This window comes from Myotis lucifugus, unplaced genomic scaffold, assembly GCF_000147115.1.
Source record: "Myotis lucifugus unplaced genomic scaffold, Myoluc2.0 scaffold_1272, whole genome shotgun sequence".
Lineage (NCBI taxonomy): Eukaryota > Metazoa > Chordata > Mammalia > Chiroptera > Vespertilionidae > Myotis > Myotis lucifugus.
This window is the reverse complement of record NW_005872320.1, coordinates 26,269-48,186: the sequence shown is the minus strand read 5'-3', so window position 1 is coordinate 48,186 and position 21,918 is coordinate 26,269. Positions and strand designations below refer to the sequence as shown.

The window sequence follows — 21,918 nt, the reverse complement described above, 5'->3', positions numbered from 1 at the left end:
GCCGAGGCACAGAGAATGCAGTGCAGGGCAGTGTGGATCCCTGATTTCTAGAAGCTCCCGGTCAAGCTGATGTGAGGAGGAAGGATGTTGGGGTGTGGGGTGTCTGACGGGGGACCCGCGGACACGAAGTACTTATCCATTGGTCATCTCGAATGGGGGGTGCGGAGGAATGATTCCTTCATTACCCAGGAGTGTTCCCGGGGCCTGAAAGGCAGACCTGGTGCTCAGACACCTTGTGAAGGGTCATGGGGTGTCAGGGATGGTACTGAACCCCAAGTGTTTGATTTCCGGCACAGAGGGCTCTGCACCTCGCAGGCTGCCCACCACCCCAGGTGATGAGAGTGACAGTGTCCACCCGGCAGGGACATGCTTGGGGCCAGAGGAGGGCCGACGCGTGGTGTGCGATGACCCAAGATGCTAGTGGAAGCACACCTGGCACCTGAGTGGACTTGAGGGGGCCCAGGGACCAGGGACCAGGGCCAGGGCTCTCAGCCCTCCCCCTCTCCCTTGCGCCACCTCGACCTGGGTCCTGCTCTAAGACCCACCCCTGAGCCTCAGCTCCCATTCAGCACTAACGCTGCCGTGTCCTCTTGTCTTCCAGCCATTCACGAGTTCCCCACAGACCTGTTCTCCAATACGGAGCGACAGCACGGAGCCGTCCTGCTGCACATCCTCGGTGTAAGTGGCCCTCACGGGGCGGGTGCTCCTATTGGGGGGGCAGGTGGAGCCTGACCGCAGAGCACGGCTGAGCCACGGCATGTCCAAGGTCATGTGCAGTCCTTGTCAAAGCCCCTGAGGGGGGCAGATGCTGGACCCCAAAGAAACAAAGTCAGGGATGTTAGGTGACGTGCTCCGAGTCACCTAGTGCGTGGCCCGAGCCAAGACAAGAATCTGGGTCACCTGGTGCCTCATTTTCTGCTTCTCTAAAATGGGTGTGACAGCGTCTTTCCCAGGCGCGTACGTGCGAGTGAATGTAGGCCGAGTGCAGCAGGCCTTGCCTGGCGCCTAATACGTGCTCTGCGCGTGCTTGCTGCCATGATCCCCCCAAATCTACCACCTTGCACGCTGTAGTGTAAAACTCCGGTGCACTTCTCAAACCTCCCCTGTACTGAGACGGGCCTGATGCCCAATGGTGGCGGGGAAGTAGCCACTCGAAAAGGAATCGTGGGTTCAAACCCACGTTATGGGTGAAAGTCGCTCGTCTCGGGTAGGGGTAGGCGAACCACAGCCTGTGGCCACCACCCGTGTTTGTACATAAAGTTTTATTGGAACACGGCCGTTCCATTCATTTCTGTGTTATCAGTGGCTGCTTCTGCTTCTGTGGCAGAGCCGAGGAGCTGTGACAGAGACTCCATGTCCGTGGAGCCACCGATAGTTAACACCAGGTCCCTGGGCAGGAAAGGCCTGCCAGCCCCATTGTGGTAGGAAGGTGGCCACCGGATCAAACACAGCACAGTTTCCTCTTGATTAGGTTCCCGACCGCTCAGCACCATCTGCTTATATATTTAAACCCAACCAGATATTAGTCTTTGCAAGAGATAATTAAGAAAGTAAAAGCTGGGGTTCTCACATTGGTAGCAGCCGCAGTGGGTAATGAATGAGTGAAGTTTTAATTAACAGGATGCGCCGTTAATGGAAATGAAGGTTAGAATGAAGATCGTCGGCAGATTTTGAATGACAGGCCTGTATATTATTTCTGTAATAGAGTTATGATCTTCCTAGTTTCTCTGTTTTGTTGTTTTTTTTCATGCACTCCCCCTTCTTCACTAAGAGAGTGTGAGTTCAGCCCTTAGTTTTTGTTTTTTTTTTTGTTTTGTTTTGTTTTTAATATATTTTATTGATTTTTTTACAGAGAGGAAAGGAGAGAGATAGAGAGTTAGAAACATCGATGAGAGAGAAACATCGATCAGCTGCCTCCTGCACGTCTCCCACTGGGGATGTGCCCGCAACCCAGGTACATGCCCTTGACCGGAATCGAACCTGGGACCTTTCAGTCCGCAGGCCGACGCTCTATCCACTGAGCCAAACCGGTTTCGGCAGCCCTTAGTTTTGTTGCTCTGCCTCACGCTTGGCATTGCCGAGACAAAACCTGAGGAATTTTACAGGAACCCTTTAGAGCAGGGATTGCCAGACTGTGGCTGGAGGGCTCATTCCAGCCCACCTCCTGTTTTTATAAATAAAGTTTTATTGGAACACAGGCACACCCATTCCATGGCTGTTTTACAGCAATAAAGACCTTGAAGCCTAAAATACTTGCTATCTGGCCCTTTAAGAAGAGGTTTGCTGACCCCTTTTTTGGAGGAAGAGAAAGCCCCAGCCGTAGAGCCAGCTTCAAGTGAGGGGAGCAGTAGCCCCTCCTTGGCCCCCCCTTTCTCTCCGGTGTCTGAGATCTCAGGGGAGCGAGAGGCTCCGGCCTCGCGGAACACCCTCTGCCTGGGAGACAGTGTTGGGGGGGGGGATTTCTGGGGGTGTCAGTTCAAGTCAGGATCCTGAGATTTGTAGTGGGGTCTCTGCCACCTCACTCTTCCTTTTTCTGCACCCCCAGTATTTGTTTCATTTTGCTTCCTCCCAAAGATAATCAAATCCAGGGACAGCCACACCTGGACGGCGGTAGACACCTGCCCCGGGTGCCTCGGCCACAGCGGACGTGTCTCCCGTTTATTTGGTCGTAGTTAGTAACTGTGAGGTTGTCGGAGTGTCACGCTGTTGTGGGTGGAGCAGCCCGGCTGGTCCCCCTTTGCGCACAGGCACTCACATCACATTTTCTTTGCGGAGAGAAGTGGCTCTTCCCAGTGCTGAGGGTAAAGTCTCATCTCTTTTCTGTGGGTCCTCATCCTTGCCTCTCCCTCCAGCCTCCCCTCCTCCATTTCCCACCTCACTCTCACTGTGTTCTACCTGCACCAGGGACCTTGCCGGTCCTCACATGCATCAAGCGCACGCCTGCCTCAGGACCTTTGCACGTCCTCTTCCCTGGCAGTAAGAGATACTGTATTGCCCATTTGTTTGTCCCCCACGAAGCTAAGTGACAAGAGGCAGAGGCTTTTATTGGTGTCCTCACCGTGCGTCCCCGATGCCAAGCATAGTGCCTGGCACCGAGGTGAGCTCAGTAGAGCTGCGTTGGGTGGACAGGGCAGGTGAGGGGTGTTGGATGGAAAGCCATTCTGAAATGACTGATCTGTTCTCACTCTGTCATTAAACAGATGCAGACATGAGACCTAGAGACGTAACTTGCCACGTAACTCACGTGGCAAATAAGTGCGAGCATCGGCATTAGAATCCTGACTCCCTGTCCCATGAACCTCCCATTGTCAATGACTTGTGCCAACATCAGGTGGCGCCCCGAAAAATGCCAGATCTCAAGAAACGGTGCCTTCACTAAAACTAGAGGAAAATCAGGATTATTATTTTTAAATTCTTAAAATCGTGATTTTAAAACATTTTGATTGATTTCAGAGAGGAAGGGAGAGGGGGAGAGAGAGATTGAAACATCAATGATGAGGATCGAGCCCACAACCTGGGCATGTGCCCTGACGGGAATCAAACCATGACCTCCTGGTTCATAGATCAGTGCTCAACCACTGAGCCTTCCCAGCCAGGCTCAAAATGGTGATTTTACGGCTTTTCCTCAAAGTTTGGGTGCTGCCTTTCAAGGGCATACACTGCTGGGAGAGCTGCTGCTTTAAGGAGAGAGGACAGAGCACAAGGCCGTGTGGCCTGGGTTTTAGTCCCCTCTGCTGCCCAGCAAGCACTTCTCTCTGGGCCTCAGTTTCCCGTTTTGTCAGTGAGGGGATTGAGGGAGTGGAGTCGGTCTCTGTGGTGCCAGAAATTTCCTCTAGGCCTGCCTGTGTGCCCCGCCTCTGCCCACAGGCTGGTTTGGGTGTGATGGATGCCCGGCCGTGCCTTCTCGGTGGCAGGTGCCCTCACTGACTCTCTGTCCCGCTTCCACCGCAGGCTCTCTACATGTTCTACGCCCTGGCCATCGTGTGCGATGACTTCTTCGTTCCGTCTCTGGAAAAGATCTGCGAGGTGCGTGGGAGAGACTTGGGACCTGCGGTGACGTCTGGGAGGGGTTGGGGGTGGTTGTGGCACGTCGGTGCCTGGCCAAGGGGCACTGGGAGCCCCTGGCAGTGCAGCCTGGCAGGCCGGTCACTCAGTGTCGCCATGGCGAAGTCTCACTCTGAAACACCCAGATTAGAGTGTGCGGGCAGCCAGCGTCCTTTCCCAGACTTGGCAGAAGAACGTGCTCCCGGCGCGTAACCGCTACCCAGCATGTCTGGCTCCAAGGCAGGCAGGCCCGCTGGCTGCCGCAGTTAAGCCAAACCTGGTTAGTTAGGGAGCATTTGCCATAACCAGGTGTCAGAGGCTTGTACCAGGTGGGGATCTGTGTCCCAGGGGAGGAGGCAGAGCTGCAAGGGCAGGAAACACCCTCTGTCCCAACCTTGGCAGGGTGACATTTCCTCCTTTTAATTATTTCGTTAAGTTTCCACTTCCTTCTTCCTAGCCACATACAAGACCCCAGCCTGTTTCTATCCTGCCTTAGTCTTGGCTTCCAGTCAAGGAAGGAAAAGCAGCTACTGTGAGCAGACTGCTCAGGGCTTTGCCACACTTTACCCGCGTGAAATCTCCCAGCTGTTTGAGGCCGTATTGGGGTGACATTTACAGCTGGGGACATGGATTGTTAGCGGCAGGCACTTCGGTCCTTTACCCGGGTGCTGAGCAAAGATCAGGGACTGGCTACTTGACCTGGGTCCCCTAAATAATGAGTGACCCGGATAAGTATGCAAAGGCTTCGTCTCACCTCCCCTGGCCCCCCTCCGAGGGAGCCACGTGCTCACCTCCAGATGGGGGAGGGGTGGGATTCTGGATTGAGGGCCCTGTAGAGTGGCTGAGGGCGTGTGCTCTGGTCCAGGGAGGAGACGCTGCCAGGGGAGGAGCTGACTCCACGCTCTCCCTGGCTGCCCAGGTGTCCATTCAGTGCGTCCCCTGCCCCCACGCCACAGCCTGAGGGTCTTCGGTCATTTCTGTTTCAGAAACTCCATCTGAGTGAAGATGTGGCTGGAGCCACCTTCATGGCTGCGGGAAGCTCAACGCCTGAGCTGTTTGCTTCTATCATTGGTAAGAAATCCCACCAGCCAGAGACACAGGATCTGGAGAGAGCCCAGGTTTGGTGCCCTGACACATCAAGGCATTTCTCAGCTCGGGGCCTCAGTTTTCCTCATCTGTAAAATGGGAGAGCTGGAGAGACAGGAAGTACATTCGTGGTTCCCTGGGGTGGAACCACTAATGGGTGGAGCGGGGGTGCTAACGGGTGCAGGGTTTCCTTTTGGGGTGATGAAAACGTTCCCAAATTAGATCGTGGTGATGGTTGCACAATTCTGTGACTGTGCTGCAAAACACTGAATTGATACTTTAAACGGGTGAATTTTATGGCATGTGAATTATGTCTTAAATATGCTGCTCGAGAAAATGGAAGAATTAGAGTAGCTGGCCTTTCAGGGCCTTGTGGGTGTTCTGTTTGATAGTGAGAACAACTCCCCTGATTTGGGGGGCGGGGGGTAGTCAGGGGGACACAGACCTTGCAGCCAGCCTGGGTGTGCGGACGGGGCAGGATTCATGCCTTTCCCTTGCAGGCGTGTTCATCACCCACGGAGACGTTGGGGTTGGGACCATCGTGGGCTCTGCCGTGTTCAACATCCTGTGTATCATCGGCGTTTGCGGATTATTCGCGGGCCAGGTCAGTGGTTTCTCTCCCCTCGGGAAGTGACATAAGGGACAGCAGTGGGGAGACCCAAGGCCCAGCCTTGGCCATGGCCCTGACCCCCGATTCTTTGAGCGAGCCTGTCTCCTCCTGCCCTGAGCTGGATTCTGGAAGTGTTTGGGGCCCTGGGCCTCCCGGCAGGGAGCACGGAACTGGCCTGTCCTTAATACCCACCCGCATCTTCCTGGTGCTCAGGCCACGGGAGGCGGGTGGGGGTGGTGTCCTTAGACTTGACCTCAGAGCATTGAGCTCGTGGGTAGGCCCTGCTTGGCCGAGGGAGGCAGAGGAGGGTAGCCAGTTACCACCAGGAGGTTCCAGCGTTGGGACGAGCCAGTGCCTCTGGCCTCCGCCTCCACATAGGGCTTTGCTGTGCAGCCTGCGACTTGGGAGGAGCAGGGGCGGCTTTCCCGTCACGTACGAGCGTCCATTCCATGGCTCCATTCTGTCGCCAGAATCTAATGGAGAGCACAGTGCGCCCCCCGCGCAGCCAGGCACGTTTGTTTCGGGTGGCACAGTTAGGAGGAGCTCCGTGGGCGTGTCCCTGTGGGGCCTGGTGGGGGGACCCCCCCCCCAGCAGCTGTACCCGCTCCCTCCCCCATCTCTCCAGCCAATAGCCGCTGACAGCCCTTTGCGCGCAGGTGGTCCAGCTGACGTGGTGGGCCGTGTGCCGAGACTCCGTGTACTACACCCTGTCTGTCATCGTGCTCATCGCCGTGAGTGCCCCTCCCCCCAAAGTCGCAGCCCCCCCCCCATCTTTGTCCCTGGCCCTGTGACCAGAGAACCGCCAGCACCCGGTCACTGCAGTCGCTTTGACCAGCCGCCTTGCCTGTGCCCCCTTGTCCCCAGAATCTCGTCCCTGACTGACACCTTGCATCTGGAGCAAATCCAGGGACCGCCTTGAGGGCAAAAAGGCCTCAACAGAGCCAAGCACGTGGCATGGTCCACGCAGTTCCCCTCACACGTCTCCTCTGAGGCCCTGGGACCCTCACGCAGAGCCCGTTTTCTGAGGAGCCGAGTTCCTGGGGTCTCACTCACTGCAGAGCAGAGCAGAGAGGCAGCTGGGAGCTGTCGGAGTTGGCAGCGGGTGGGCGGCCGGGGGTGGGGGTGGGGGTGGGGCAGAGGGGATGAAACGGATCCCTGGGGCTTGTTGGTGTGTGTGAGGGTATCCCTGTGTCCCCCCGCCCCCCCTCAGGGGCTGAGGTCACATCATGGCTCATGACTGAAGCACATGACACACAGTCAGGCTACTGCCAAAGAGTGTGTCACCCACAGGGAAGCAATTTCAATCCAAAAGGAGTTTTCAAGGGCAGGTTGTATTCAAAGAGGGCAGATGGCGTGGTGCGCCCAGTTCTTAGGGCAGGCGCCCTAGAGTGACAGTTCTCAACCTTACAAGATCCAGCGCCTACTGTGTGTGACAATCCTATCCCTTCTGTTAGTGATCTGTCACTGTGTGCGAAGTTTCCCCCAAACTCAGTGGCTTAAAGCAACAAGCGCTCATTACTCCCGTTTCTGTGGATTGCATTCTGGAGTGGAGTCTTCTGGCTCAGGCTCCCTCACAGGTGTCGTCAGGGGTATAGTCACCTCAAAGCCCCCTTCCCCCAAACCCCCGTGAGAATCCACTCTCAGAGCCGTGTTGCCCGGGCAGCCCAGGGCTTTCAGAGTGAGGAAGGGAGGAGCCAGGATGGAAGCCACAGTGTTTGTGACCTGATCCCGGGAGTGACCGCCTGTGATCACTATTTCTTAGGGGCAAGTCCTAGGTCCAGGCCCTGTACACAAGGGGAGCATGAGGTCAGGCGGTGGGATCCTTGGGGCCACCCGAGAGGCCGCCTCTCACACCCCGGAAAATGAGTTGTAGATAAAATAATTTACCTGGACGTAATGAACGAAAACCAGCCGTGGCCGGTGTGGGTCAGTTGCTTGAGCGTCGTCCCGTGCACCAGAAAGTTGCTGGTTCGGTCAACGCACATGCCCGGGTGAGGGTGCAGTCCCCAGTCGGGGTGCATGTGGGAGGTAGGCCACGGATCAATATAACTCTCTCACGTTGACGTTTCTCTCCCTCTCCTTTCCTCTCTCTCTAAAATCAATACAAATATATATATTTTTAAACACCATAACGCCTAACCTATACAGGACAAGTAAAAGTAATTTATAACAAAAGAACACATTTTTCAGTGTGTAAAGGTTTTGGCAGGAACCTGCTAGAACACCCGATGATGTAATCTGCCCCCCCCACCCCCCCATGGACAGCAGCCTGACAGCTGTCAGCTCAGCCCTAGGCCCGTGTGCTGGGCTGGCCCTTAAACCCCTGAGTGGAGCCGACATCGATGATGTCATTTCCCAAAATTATGAACGACTCCCGATAAAATCCTAAACGAGCCAAGTACAATCTCCCCCTGTGGCATGACAGTTACCTCACTAGAAAATTAAGTATTTACCTAAACCATGTAAAAAACAACTGTTCTAGGCTCCCGTTTTTTTATTTGTTTTTGTCATTTACCTGAATATTTAGCAGGACGCTTAACACTTGTGCCCAATGTGAGAAAACTCCAATAGAACCGTTTCCCGAGTCCCAGGCCTCTGAAAGCCAGGGGCCCTCCTGGGGTTGTAAAATCTAAAAATAGCTCCCTGAGTGTCCCGAACTTTCCCCAGGTTGAGTGTCACTTTCTCAGAGCCTTGAGTTTGGGGAGCCTCCCGGCGATGCCCGGCCAGGACGACCCTCTCAGAAGCGGCACCCCAAAGCAGCTCCTGTGTGTGCCGCCCACATGACGGCCGGGAGCGGGGTGCAGACAGAAGCCCCTGCCCTCTGCTGGCGTCCCCTGTGGGAACCTGTGTGTCTCCAGGATCCGATTGGTGGGGGTAGCCCCTCCACCTACCTGTCCCCATTGGGCTCGGCTGGGGTGCTCACTGGTCACTATTTCTCTCCCACACTGATGTTCCTCTCTCTCCCTCTCCCTTCCAGTGATAGATAACTAATAGCATCCTCTGGACCACATGGCAAAGATGCAGGGTGGGGTTGTCGGGCAATGTCAGTGCCCGATTAGGTACCCGTGGAGTCCCCCACCCTTGCCCCCAAGTGGGTCTTATGCCCCCAGAAGTTCCCAAGGGTTTACTCTTTATTTTTCAGAAAATAACACCCCTTCTCTCCAATAACACCCCTTCTCTCCTATACACACAGGCACCATAGGTAGGTAAGTAAATAAGCAGGCAGATAAGTAGGCAGGTAGGATGGATGGATGGATGGATGTCTTCAGTCTTGAAGATTCGTGATTGCAGCAGCTCTGTTCCGTTAGTGCGGGCCGGCCCCTGCCAGGTTGGCCCCAGCCGCTACGTGGACCATAAGAAGCGCCGGCCATTTCTCCGAGAGGCCCCAGCTCTGCGGGGCTGCAGGTTGCTGCACCTGCTGACCGGGGTTTCCCCTGAGGCCAGGTCACCTTCTGCAGTCGGGGAGCCCAGAATGGAGAGGGGCCCAGCTTCCTGTGGAAACACAGAGGTGTGGCTGCCCTGGGTGCTGACAGGCCTGTGTTTGTTTTTTGCTTTTCTGTTGTTTTTTGAGTAAATATGTCCCCCTCCCTTTCTTTCTTTTGCCTTCCAGTTCATATATGATGAAGAAATTGTGTGGTAAGTTTCTAAAGTTTGTTTCGCCTCCTATTTTGTTGGCGTCCTTATTGGGTTCATTGAATCTTCTTCAGAATTATTTTTACAAACAATAAAAGCTGCCCAGGTCAGAAGCATCTCAGGCTTATGAACTTGGTAAAAATAAAAAGGGTATGATTCTAAGTCAGCGGTTCTCAACCTGTGGGTCGCAACCCCTTTGGCGGTCGAACGACCCTTTCACAGGGGTCGCCTAAGACCATCCTGCATATCAGATATTTACATGACGATTCATAACAGTAGCAACATTACAGTTATGAAGTAGCAACGAAAATAATTTTATGGTTGGGTCACAACATGAGGAACTGTATTTAAAGGGCCAGAAGGTTGAGAACCACTGTCTAAGTAATCATGCCTTTATTTGTCCTTTCAAAGTGACAAACATGGTTTCCCTTACTATTCCCATCCTACCAGACACCAAGATACAGGATAAAGCTAAAATGATTCAAACAGTGCGGTATTTTGCACAGGGAGACGCATAGGCCAGTATGGAATATGGAACCGAGAACCCTGTAGTAGGCCCATTTCTGGGCTGGGGGATATGGTAGGTGTCGTGCGTGACAAGGCAGTGAGTTGGGGAGGGAGTCTCAGCTGCTGCTGGGACCACCAGGAGTCCATGCAGAACAAGATACCATCAGCTCTGTCCCTCACCCCGTATGGAAGGATAAACTCCAGGTGAGCAAAAGTCCTCACTGTAAAAAGCAGCATTAAAATAACATGGAATAAAACATAGGGACTCACCTTTATGACCTTGAGGGCAGGAATGATTCCTTAACTAAGATACATACAGTGCAAACTTTAAAGAAAAGGTTGTTGTTTGCACTCTAGAGCGTGACTGTATCTTACATTCGTATAAGCCGTAAAAATGTCTTCTGCATGACAGTCAGAATCTGCATCCTGTGTGTGACTATTTGCGGGGTATCTTCAGGAGGCCTGATGTGAGGGGCTGCCTGCTGTGGGCCCAGGGAAGCCTGGTGCTGGCCCCCCTTGGCCCCTAACCTGCCCTGTGACCCAGGAACCTCCCCGATCTCCTTTTCCTCACCTGTGGATGGAATTGGGGGTGGGGGTCAGATCACCTCCAAGTCCCTTTGTGGCTCTGCTGGTCCTTGGGCTCCTGTCAGCAAGGGAAGAGCTCCCAAAGCGATGCTAGCTCATGCCGGGCACATTTAGATGGACAGACACACTAAAGCTGTGAGGCTCCTCGGAGGCTGTGGTCAGAGCTACAGAAACCCCACCGTGCCCGGAGCTGGGCACTGCACATGCGAGACAGCGGTATTTGCGTGTCTCGGAACGACCCTGCCCTAGTGTGCACCCAGGAGGTCCTGTGCCCCCTCTTAAGGCAGCTCTCGGGGCCCCTTTCCGCCTGCACCCACAGCTTCTCTGCTCCGTGGCCAGAATCTCGGGTCATCACGGGGCCTCTTCGTGTCAAGTCTCGGTGACTCCTGGCTCCTCCCCTCCGAAGTCCTGGGATGTGGTGGCCCTGGCCCTCCTTGTTCTGGTAGCAGGGGGACGCCAGCTGAGCCCTGCAGACCCCCTGGAGTTGAGAGGACCCCACTCTCAGCCTTCTCTCTCTGTCACCCAGACAGCTTTAGTGTGCGGGACAGCCTGGCACACACCTGCATGCCTAGGTCCCGGGTGCTGGGCCAGGCGCTGGGCACGGGGAAGGACACCCGCTTCACCCTCTGCACGGTCACGCCCAGCCTCCCGCACCGGCCTTTCTCGCTCTAACCACGGCCTCCTTTCTCTCTTTGAGGTGGGAAGGCCTGGTGCTCATCATCTTGTACGGGTTTTACATTCTGATCATGAAGTAAGTGCCCTTTCTCTTCTTTTGGGCTGTCTGGCGCCTTGATTCACGTCTGGCCTCTGGCCAGCCCCAGTTCTCTGGGGGACACCCCACTGAGTGAAAGGTGTTCAGACACTGTTTTGGGGTGCTGTCCACACCAGGCCAGGGGAGGCAGGGCTGGTGGGTAGAAGACAAAGCCACTCCCAGACAAGTAGCAAACGAGGACCTCTCTCCCACCCCACTCCATGCCCAGGGTGACCACTTTTTTTTTTTTCTATATATAAATCTGGTAAGTCAATTCCACTCTTTTCAAAAGAGCTAGGCAGCCTCACTTCTGCTCTAAGCTTCGTAAAATGGCGCTTCTCAGGGCCGCTGCCTCATGCGACTGCAGGGGGCGCCACTCACAGTGTGGAGGATGCAGACACAGGGTCCGGGACTGTGGCCCCATGCGAGCTGCCCAGGTCAGAAGCATCTCAGAACTCCCTACCAGGAGTATTATCCGGCCGTTAAAAAGGAGGGGTTCTGTCAGATGCTGCACCGAGGGTGGACCTTGCAAACATGCGGAGTGAAAGGAGCCCGTCACCAAGGGACAGATAGTGTCTGATGCCGCTTGCATGAGGTTCTTAGGAGAGTCACACTCACAGAGTCAGAAAGCGAGTTAGCGATTCCTAGGTGCTCAGAGGAGGGGTGATTAGCCACGAGTGGGTCAGTGGGCGAGGAGTTCTGTTGGGGGTGCTGAAAAAGTTACAGAAATAGTGGTGGCTAGTTCCCATTGTAAATGTAATTAATGCCACTGAATTGAGTGCCTCAAAATGGAAAATAATTAAAGTAGCACATTTTATGTTGTATATGTTTTTCCCCATTAAAAAAAAACAAGGAAAAGAAAAAACTGCCCATGAGGTGAGCCATATTCAGGTTTTATCTTCTTGTTTATATCTGCAGTTGGTTAAAAAAACAGCATTGATTTTTATGAGGCTGTGAATCAAAATGTTTTATAAAAATGGGGGATGAGCGGTCAGACTGCAGGAGAATTGCCCCTCAGAGATGCCCTCTCTGAGTGCCTTTCAGCGAGGGGGGCAGCCTGGGTGTGGGCCGGGGTGCTGCTGTCAGTGACACGGGGAGACCCAAAGACTCAGCCGTGGGAGAGAGGACAGGCCCATCACGCCTCCTTCGAGCCGGCCCCCGAGGCTGAGCAGAGCTCCTTTGCTCCGGGCAGGCCTGTGCGCCGCAGGGAGTAGGCACCCGGCATTTCCTTGGGCTGAAGGTTTTTCACGCCCCCAGGAAGCCCACACACACATGGGTGGGAGCAGGGCTGCCAGACTGCCCATTGTTCTCCAGTAGCAGGGCTGCCAGACTGCCCATTGTTCTCCAGTTCCTGTTAGGAATGCTGTCAACACGGTTGCAAAGCTTTGGCTCCCCAGGTCCCTGGTGGGACAGTCCAGGGCCACCTGACTGTGTGCGTAGGGGTGTGAGGGGCGGGGGGTGCCCAGCCCTCTCCCCTGCCAGGTCTTTCCCGCAGCTCTGACCTCCTCCTGTCTTAACTTCCAGGTACAATGTGAAGATACAGGCCTTCTTCACAATCAAACAAAAGGCCATTGCCAATGGCAATACCGTCAGCAGCGAGCTGGAGGATGGTAATGATTACTGTGGTAGTAGCTCTGATGACCCTTCCATGCCATTGCTGGGGCCAGGTAAGGCTGAGCAGACAGGAGTGGCCATGTCGTGAAACCACTGTCCCTTCTCTTCCTATACACATACCCTCCCTCTAAATCCTCACTCTCACCTGTGGTCACAGGACCCTAAGGGAGGGGGGTCCGTGATGGAGATGTTGCTGATTGGCATTTGCTTAACGGAAGAACATGTCCACAGTCACATCCCTGGGATTTCCCGGGGCCACTGTAGGACGACCCAAGGCCTGCCTGGCTTGTCCGAGATGCAGGGACTCACACCTCTATCCCATGTCAAAGGCCAGTGATGGGAAACCGAGGACTTGGGGTGACAGAGCAGGCCCGGTTCTAGAGGACTGTTCTGGAGAGACCTCTGGCTGGTTGCCCAGAGGAACAGCAAGGCCAGGGCAGGCGGGCATAGCGCTGAGCAGGAATTCCCAGACCATCCCCGAGAGCCTGCTCTGGGGCCCTTCCCAGGGGCTGCAGCCCAGCCTCCGCAGCTTCTCTTTGGCCCCCTGGTCTGGATGTTCTGGGCTCTGGGGCTGGCCCTTGTCCTCTCTTGTCACTTCTCCTAACTGTCTACTGACCACTTGCTGCTTTAAAAACCTTGTCTTAATCCAGCCAGTTACCAGGTGGGGCAGCTGCCAGGAAGGGGCGGGAATTCACTCCCTTCCTCACCCAAGGCCAGGGTCAAGCCTGAGCGGGTTCTTATGGGAAAACAGGACTTAGTCCGTACCCTCGAGTTCCAGCCACGGAGCTGGTGAAGCTCAGAGGCAGGCCTGGCCACCTGAGGGCTCTCTTCCCTTCTGCCCATGGCCCTGGGCAGGTCAGCCCTCTTTCAGGCGACTCTAATTCAGTGGTGGGACCAGGTGGTCTGGAGGAGCCTGTCTGCCTGTGTCTGGGACGTGGGGCCAAAACCTATACCCCTTGGCCCCTCTGAAGTCTTCCCCCTGGGGTGAGTTAGGCTCCTGCTGGGCACCTCCCGTGGGCACCTCGGGCAAGGGCGCTCTGTCCATCGCCGGTCCTGAGCGCTGACTCTCCAGCGGAATGAGGAAGCCTCCTGGGCTGGGGGTGCAGGTTTGGCCAAGGCCACAGCCTGGCTGCCAGAGGCCCACCTGTGAGCACAGAGAAAGGCGGCCTGCAGAGCCAGGCTGTGCCCAGGCCTGGTTCTCCGTGCCCTGCCCCAGGGGAGAGTCATTTGCAGGGCAACCCCTCAGCAGGGGTGGAACCCTGAGGCTGCTGTTTGGGATTTTAGCTCCATAGACAGTGCGGGCCAGGTCCCCACACAGTCCCCCAGGACAGGCCGATTCCCGTCCGGGACATAGTGTTCCCAGGGCCTCTGACCCTTCACGGCAGAGAGAGAGATTCCAAGTGGTGAGTCAGCGCAGGCCGGAGGGAAACGCCCGCTTCCTCAGTGCCCGCCTGAGAGCTACCTACTGCCCGTGTGGCCGACAGAGGAGGCCCATCCCCAGGGCCCTGGGTTTTCTCAAACTTGTGCAAATTTTTCATGTCGCATTTCATTGCTGCTCAAGAAAGCAGAGCCCAGGCCAGCAAGCAAAGGGCCCCAGGACCGAGGCGGGAGGCCCCGTGTCCTGCCCCTGCTGGGGGTCCAGCCTATCTCGCTGGTCTCTGGGGGTCCTGCACGCAGCCTGCCAGCCAGTGCCACCTTGACCGCTGGCTGGGCTCCCTGTGGGCCTTCCCCGGCTGCCCCGGCCCTGGACTCCGCTTGGGCTTGGAGGAGGGAAGGAGGGGGCGCTACCGGCCTTGGCTGAACTGCCGGAACCACTGTGCAGCCAGGTGGGCAGCACCAGGTCAAGGTACCCAGGGCGTCAGGTGTCACACTCTATAGGCTCCCTCACTGGGAGCCCAGCTGTCCCCCAAGGCGGTGCCCGGGACAGGGCTGGCTCTGCGGTTCTGCCGGCTTCCCGCAGGGTCCGGAGCAGGGGGGTTGGGGCTTCCCTGCCGCACAGAGGGGCGGTGGGCACACGGGCTCCCACTCCTTGGAGTGGTTCGGGGTCATGGGATTCAGCCAGGAGAGGGGCCGTCCCAAAGGCCAGAGGACCCGAGCATTGAGACCCCGGTGGCAGCAGCCCCTCTACTAACCCTTCAGTAACCCCCGCACCTTGGCCACCATCGAGAACGCTGCCCCAGGCTCTCGGCATCCTCCGCGCACTCCTCGCCTCTGGCAATCCCTGTCGGCCTCTGTCTCCTTACCTCTTCTCTTCTAAATTGTAAGTAATCCGCTCGCACCCAAGCGATAACACGTGCAGTAAGAACACACTCACCGGCCCAGCGCACGCCTCGCCGGAGGTCAGTGTCCGCTTCCGACATGTGCATGGCCCTCCGGCTCTGTTTCTAACCCACACGCCTCCTGTCTGCTGAGCCTTGCTGCTGTCGGGTGAGGGTGTGTGTCTCGTGTGCATTCGTTCCTGTTTGTGCCATTAACTCTCTCCTGTGGGCTCACCCTGATCACTCCTGCTTTCCCCATCACCGGGGAGGACACTCGGGTGGCCCTGTCAGTGGGGAGCTGGTGACCGTGCAGACGGGCGGGCATATCTGCTTTCACAGCCCCTGGGAGGGAAGCCGCCTGTTCTGTGGTCCTGTCACCAGGGCCCTCGGGGCTCTGGAGTTAGATGTCAAATCCCCCAGGACTCCGGCCCTGAGCGTGTGCAGGGAGGCGGCGGGGAGAGGTGTGAGGCCTGGGGAGATTGGTTCTTCAGCCTCATGAGGAGAGAAGCATAGGGTCAGAGACACCGGCCTCCCGGCTGGAGGGTGACAGGTTTACTAGAGACGCTGGGCTCGGCCAGCAGCCCTCCGTGTGCCCTCTGCAGGCAGGCCGCCCTCCCGGGTCTCAGTGGCCTCGTCCAGGGCCCGTGCTCTGCCCTGGCTGCCTGCCTCCAGGGGAATAAAGTTCGAAGCATCCTTCTGTGCCGGGGGGAGGTGGTGCCTCAAAGACAGAGCAGGTGGCCTCGTGAGAAGTTCAGAGCCAGTGCTCTCCGGTGCTCTCCAGACTTTTCCATCCCAGGGGTTCCTTGGAGCCTCTGTAATCAGGAGAGAGCAAGGTCCCGTCACAGTCATGGTGGGGGGAGCTGCCCAGGGAGGCTCAGAGGAGGGACGGGAAGACCCTTGCATTAGCCACGTTGGGTCCCAGAGGAGAGGGGGCACATGGTCCGATCGGGAGCGATTTTAAGGCAGGCAGGAGAGGGGGGGCATCGATCGGCAGGGGGGCTGGAGGTGGAGGGCCTGCCCGGGAAAGGGCCTGTAATGGGGGGACCACGGGCTGTGTCTCATTCTTCAAGTTGGCAGGTGGTTCAGCGCCACTGGCCACTTGACAAGTGGGAGGAGCTGAAGCTGCCAGGACCTCAGCCCGAGAAAGAAGTCTGCACGGGGTGGGGGGAGGGGGCAGGCAGCTGCCCCAGCACTTAGGGGGTGTCCCCGGGGGACCTCGGCATTCATCATGGCCTTGTGCTCAATACAGTGAAGGAGGAGCCACGGTACAGCAAAAGCCCGGTGGTGATGGTGGACGAGGTCATGAGCTCCAGCCCGCCCAAGTTCAGCTTCCCCGAGGCGGGCCTGCGCGTCATGATCACCAATAAGTTTGGGCCCAGGACCCGGCTGCGGATGGCCAGCAGGATCATCATCAACGAGGTGAGCCTGCCTGAGAGCACCGTGAGGGCGGGGGCCTCGGAGGAGGCCCTGGCTTGTGCTGGCACTCCCTAGCGTCAGGCCCCCGGCGCGTCCTCGGCCAGGCGGGCGTGTAGCGCTGTGTAGCGCCGTACCTGTGTGAGGAAGGAAGCCCGGATGTCACCGCAGTAGCAAACGGCCTGATCTCTGATTGGGAGTGAGGGTAAGGCAGCAGCAATCAGACACCACGTCGAGATGTTTTACTAAGTGTTTGTCAAGCACTAGAGTGAAACTAACAGGAGAAAGGCCAGTCTGAAGTAGGGCTTGTTTCTTGAAGATGTTCTCGAGGGAAAGAGAGAGAGAGATATCAAGAGAGAGATCTGAATACACAGCTGTTCTCTATGCATAGAACAGCTCTAGAGGGAAACTGAGGCACTGGTGGGCAGCAGCTACCTTGGGGACTTCTTTTTTCCTGTCTGCAGGTGGCTTAGGAGCGTCCATCGGGGGAGCCGGCACAGTCACTGTGCTCAGTGTCATGGGCTGGGTTGTCAGGTTGGCACTAAGGAGAGGAGGCCAGGCCTCTGGCCATTCCCGAAAGGCTTGCTAGTATTGGTCCAAAGGAAGTGAGCGAACTTCAGTGGATTCTGAGGTCCTTGGGTCATTCACAGGCAAACCCACCCCAGGGCTGTGTTCTAGAAACCTCCGAGGGCTGTGTGCATGTTGAGGAGCCGTCTAACACGGTCACGTCTTGTTTGTCGTGCCCCCGTCCGCACAGAGGCAGAGACTAATCAACTCAGCGAACGGTGTGAGCAGAAAGCCACTTCAAAACGGGAGGCAAGAAAACATCAAAAACGGGAATGTTCCCATGGAAAACCCAGAGGACCCCCCGGGGGAGCAGCAGCCCCAGCCCCCACCCCCGCCGCCACCCCCGGAGGCAGAGCCGGTGGAGGCCGCCTTCCTGTCCCCGTTCTCCGTGCCCGGTGAGTTCCCAGGGTGCGAGGCCCTCGGGCCGTGCTGTCCGGGGTTCTGCCAGGACACTCCTGCCCCCAACTCTGCCACATGCTTCATGTTGAACACAGAGGCTCTGTGTGGGATCCAGGGCTTCCTGGGGGTTTCTGGATTGGCGCCTCCAGGGCATGCAAGGCTCTTCCTGGAACTCAGGGCCTGGTTCCCAAACCGAAACCAGCGGCCTGGAGTGAGGTCTGGGACTCAGCATTTCCAAGCCCTCTCTGTGTCCGGGGACTGGCCAGGTCAGGAACGCTGCTCCTGGTCAGCACCTCCCAGCCTCCTCTCCCCTGAAGGCCACACCCAGAGAGTGACAGGTGTCTCCTCACTCAGGTTGCAGAGGGCCCAGCACAGGGGCTGGGGCCCCCAAGACCTCCCTCTGCTGACCAGCGGCTGAGGGGATGGACGTGAGTCTCGGCCCTCACCTCACACCCCGGCACGTCAGCGCACCTGCTGGGACCTGTGGGAGCACAGGGCATGCGCAGCCAGCTGGTCTGGTGGGCTGATGGTCACACTGTAGTCGGTGGGAGCTTGGTCCCTGGGTCTGGACACTGAGAGAAAGGGGGTGATCTCCTCTACACCTCAGGAACGTATGTGAGGTTACCTGTTTGGACACATGAGCAGGATCCTGGGGCAGGGACGGAGGCTTCCCCACCTCATGTATTTTAACTTTCGCATTCATAAGAGGACCACTGCCCCGGGCACCCCACACAGCCTGAGCCATCACATGGCCAGCACTGTCCTCTCCTGAGTCCACATGCGGCCTCGCACAGGGACTCTGGGCCGCCGTCACAGAAGGGCTTTCGGTTCCTCGGGGCCTGGAGCCCAGGTGCCAGGGAGGGCCAGGCGGGGCTACAGCCACCATCCAGGACTGAGCCATGCTGGCCCCGGTGGGACTGAGGACCTGCCATTCTTAGGTTCTGTCCTCCAGCCCAGGAGGTGGGTGGCAGGTCCCCATTTTACAGACGTGGAGCCTGATGGGGCCTCAGCCACCACCTCCATGGGCCACTTCATCTGAACCCTGGTCCTGAGGCTGCCGCTGTCCAGGGCTCTGCAGGGACCCAGCGAAGGGACATGCCCGTGGCAGCTCTGATTCTGTAAAGTGAGGTGGTCACCCGTGAGGCCCACTCGTCTCCGTTTCCTTGAAACCTCGAGTTTGGTGGGTTGGATGGGTTGGACCCAGGGCCAGCCTCCCCCTCCCCTTGGCCCAGGATTTGGTGCTTCTCCCCGAAGCGGTTATGGGAAATCAGATCTGGCTCCCCGAGGGGACCCTGGGCGGGTGACCTCCTGGGGTGGGTGCTTAGAACGCTGCTATCTTACAAGGTCTGGGACCAGGAGCTCCCAGGGCCTTTGCCTCCCTGAGGCCTTCCGGGGGCCAGGGCTCCTGTTGCCGTTGGTCCACCTTCCCCCTCAGGCCAGAGGTTCCAGGACATTCTGGGCCTGGCTCATGACGGAGCTGCGAGTTCCTGCCCAGTGTGTGTCCCTGCGGAAAGCTCCCTTTGTGCCCCTGCGGATGTGTTTCCAGGGGTTGCCCTTGGAAACCAGGAGTCACTTCCTCCTCCTCTTCCCCTGCTGGCCGTGAGAAGTCGGGGTGGGGATAGGACAGACAGTGGCGTGGCTACTGCTTTCGGTGTACTTCCGTTTAGTCCTCGCAGCTGCCTCGTGAGGGAGGCGTTATCGTTATCCCCATTTTACAGAGGGAAACTGAGGCTCGGAGGGGCTGTGAGGCTTCCCGAGTCACACTGCCATTATGTGGGCAGCCTCTCCCACCCTGAGCCTCCCGAGCTGTGAATGCCGGCACGGACTGGCCCACGGCGGTCACAGAGGGGGCATTCGAATGGCCTTAGTGGTCACATAGGGGCGGGTGAATGGCCTTAGTGGTCACATAGGGAGCGGGCGGATGGCCTTAGATATATATGTACCCCGGACCTACAATATATTCAGCCCACTTCAGGGGAGAACCTGGGGTGAATGTGTGTTTTTCAAAAGTTCAGGCCCTTGGAGGTTCTTGAACAGCAACAGGAGGTAAAACTCACTGAGGGCTTACTGTGGACCAGGCCTGCCTCCCAGGTATCCACTCACCGAGTCCTCATGACGACCACAGTGATGGCGAACCTATGACACGTGTGTCAGAGGTGACACATGAACTTTTTTGGTTGATTTTTCTTTGTTAAATGGCATTTAAATATATAAAATAAACATCAAAAATGTAAATCTTTGTTTACTATGGTTGCAAATATCAAAAAATTTCTATATGTGACATGGCACCAGAGGGGTTTTTCAAAATGCTGACACGCCGAGCTCAAAAGGTTCGCCATCACTGACCTAGCAGGTGGCTACTGTTATCATGACGCCACTTCCCAGGGGAAGACACTCAGGCACAGAGAGGTCTAGCTGCCCAGGGTCACACAGGAGGAAGGGGCAGAGCTGGGATTTGCACACTGACATTCTGACCCCCGGCGTGCCAAGGGGACAACACGTCACCAACCAATGGATGCTCTCGGCTCCTTTCCTTCAGAGCCGAAGTGCTTGCCTCCGTCCTGGCTTGTACACCTTGTGTCTGGGGTGAGTGAACCATGTTGAACTGCATTGAATTATGGCCCTTGGAACCACACGTGCTCTTGTCAGGCCTTGGATGGCAGCCCTAAATCTTGTCTTCCTTTGTGATAATAAAACTCAGCACAGGAAATCAGAAATTTCCGGAGTTTTAGGGCTTCTTCCTCTCACCCCACCGCCGTGTTCCTCAGTTCTCCAAAGCACCTGGCTGGGAGGAGAGAGGTCCGTTTCGTGTCTCTAAACCCCGGGAGGGGGTCCTGCACAAACGGAACTCTAGAAAACTCCAGGCACCGGGTCTTTCCTCTCAGCCCCTCAGCACATCGGGGGAAACGGGAGAAACTGCAGGTGCTGTGGGCTCATTTCCACGTGAAACGCCACACGCAGTTCCTGTCTGTTCCAGCCCCTGGAGACACCCAGCACTTTATAGTGGAAATGACCTTGTTCTTGCCTCGGTCTCGGGAGCCATCGGAGTAATTGCACGTTTGGTAGATTGGCTCCTAAGTCAAGGTCAGGGTCTCAAAGGCGCGACCTTGTGAATCAGTCACTGTGGCTCGCTGAAGTGCCAGCTTACAGCCCGATTAGAACAACCGTTGGCTGAGCGTTTTTATTGGTGAATAGCAGCTTCATTGAGATATAATTCACCTACCATAAAGTCATATCTTTAAGGTATACAATTGAGGGGTTTTCACAAGGTTGTGTATTCACGAAGTTGTGCAACCATCACCACAATCAATTTCAGAACATTCCACCTCCAAAAGAAACCCTCTACCCATTAGCAATTATTCCTAATCCCATCTCCTGGCAACCACTAAGCTACTTTCTGTCTCTTTAGATTTATCAGTTCTGGACATGTCATATAAATGGAATCATCCAACATATGTCCTTTCGTGACTGGCTGCTACTTAGCATGATGTTTGCAAGGTTTATCCGTGTTGTAGCATGTATCAGCACTTCGTTCCTTGTATGGCTGAATAATATATCTATTCATCAGTTCATGGAAATTTGGGTTCTTTCCACTTTCTTTCTATGAGTGGTTTGTAGAAACAGCTAATAGAGCAAAGTGGAGAAAGAGGCTCAATATATATATTTTTAATCTAAATCAGTGGTTCTCAACCTTCCTAATGCCGTGACCTTTTAATACAGTTCCTCATGTTGTGGTGACCCCCAACCATAAAATTATTTTCGTTGCTACTTCATAACTGTAATTTTGCTACTGTTATGAATCGTCATGTAAATATCTGATATGCAGGATGTATTTTCATTGTTTGGGACCCACAGGTTGAGAACCACTGAAAATGAAAACAATTTTCCTCTGAGTTCCTTGTGGCTAGCAACAGTCTCTGAAGACTAGGATTAAAGGGGACCTTGGGCATTTTTAGACCATTTATATTCCACAGTGGGAAACTGAGGCCCAAAGAGGGGCAGGGGCCGCTAGCCCAAAGGGCAGTCTCAACTAGACAGAGCCAGGTACCTAGGGCCACCTGCCCTGGAATCCACTCCATGGCGCCCCCTGCAGCCAGGCCAGAGCAGTGCAGGCTGGGAGGTGGGAGGTGAAGGACCCAGGACTCCCATGCAGTGGACATGAACTGAGTCCTGAAGCCTCCTGACCTGCCAACAACAGGAGCCCACACAAGCTGCCTCGAGCTAAAGAGGAATCTTTTTAAAAATACAGTTATAGGGACGTGTTACGTCCCAAGAGCAGGGAAGCAGTTGGACTCGCTCGGGGCTGACTCAAGGCCTCAGTGGTGTCGAGCCTCTTCCTGGCTCTTCATTTCTCCATCCGTGCCTGTCTCATCTGTTCCTTGGCTGCAGACTGACTGCAAATTCATGATTGGTCCAGAGGGCAGACTGGGGCCTCCACTGGCCCCAGACCG

The 21,918-nt window shown here is 56.1% G+C and overlaps 1 protein-coding gene across 1 annotated transcript in view; it reads left to right on the top strand.

Moving 5' to 3' along the window:
• The first annotated feature begins 259 nt into the window (after positions 1-259).
• LOC102428363 (sodium/potassium/calcium exchanger 4-like) overlaps positions 260-21,918 on the top strand; it is a 36,279-nt gene continuing 14,620 nt past the window's right edge. Inside the window, 11 exon segments of the mRNA XM_023748320.1 lie at positions 260-332; positions 602-678; positions 3,952-4,026; positions 5,031-5,115; positions 5,631-5,734; positions 6,397-6,471; positions 9,351-9,376; positions 11,163-11,216; positions 12,741-12,883; positions 16,338-16,507; positions 17,259-17,463. Of these exon segments, the coding sequence (XP_023604088.1) occupies positions 260-332; positions 602-678; positions 3,952-4,026; positions 5,031-5,115; positions 5,631-5,734; positions 6,397-6,471; positions 9,351-9,376; positions 11,163-11,216; positions 12,741-12,883; positions 16,338-16,507; positions 17,259-17,463 (1,087 nt within the window).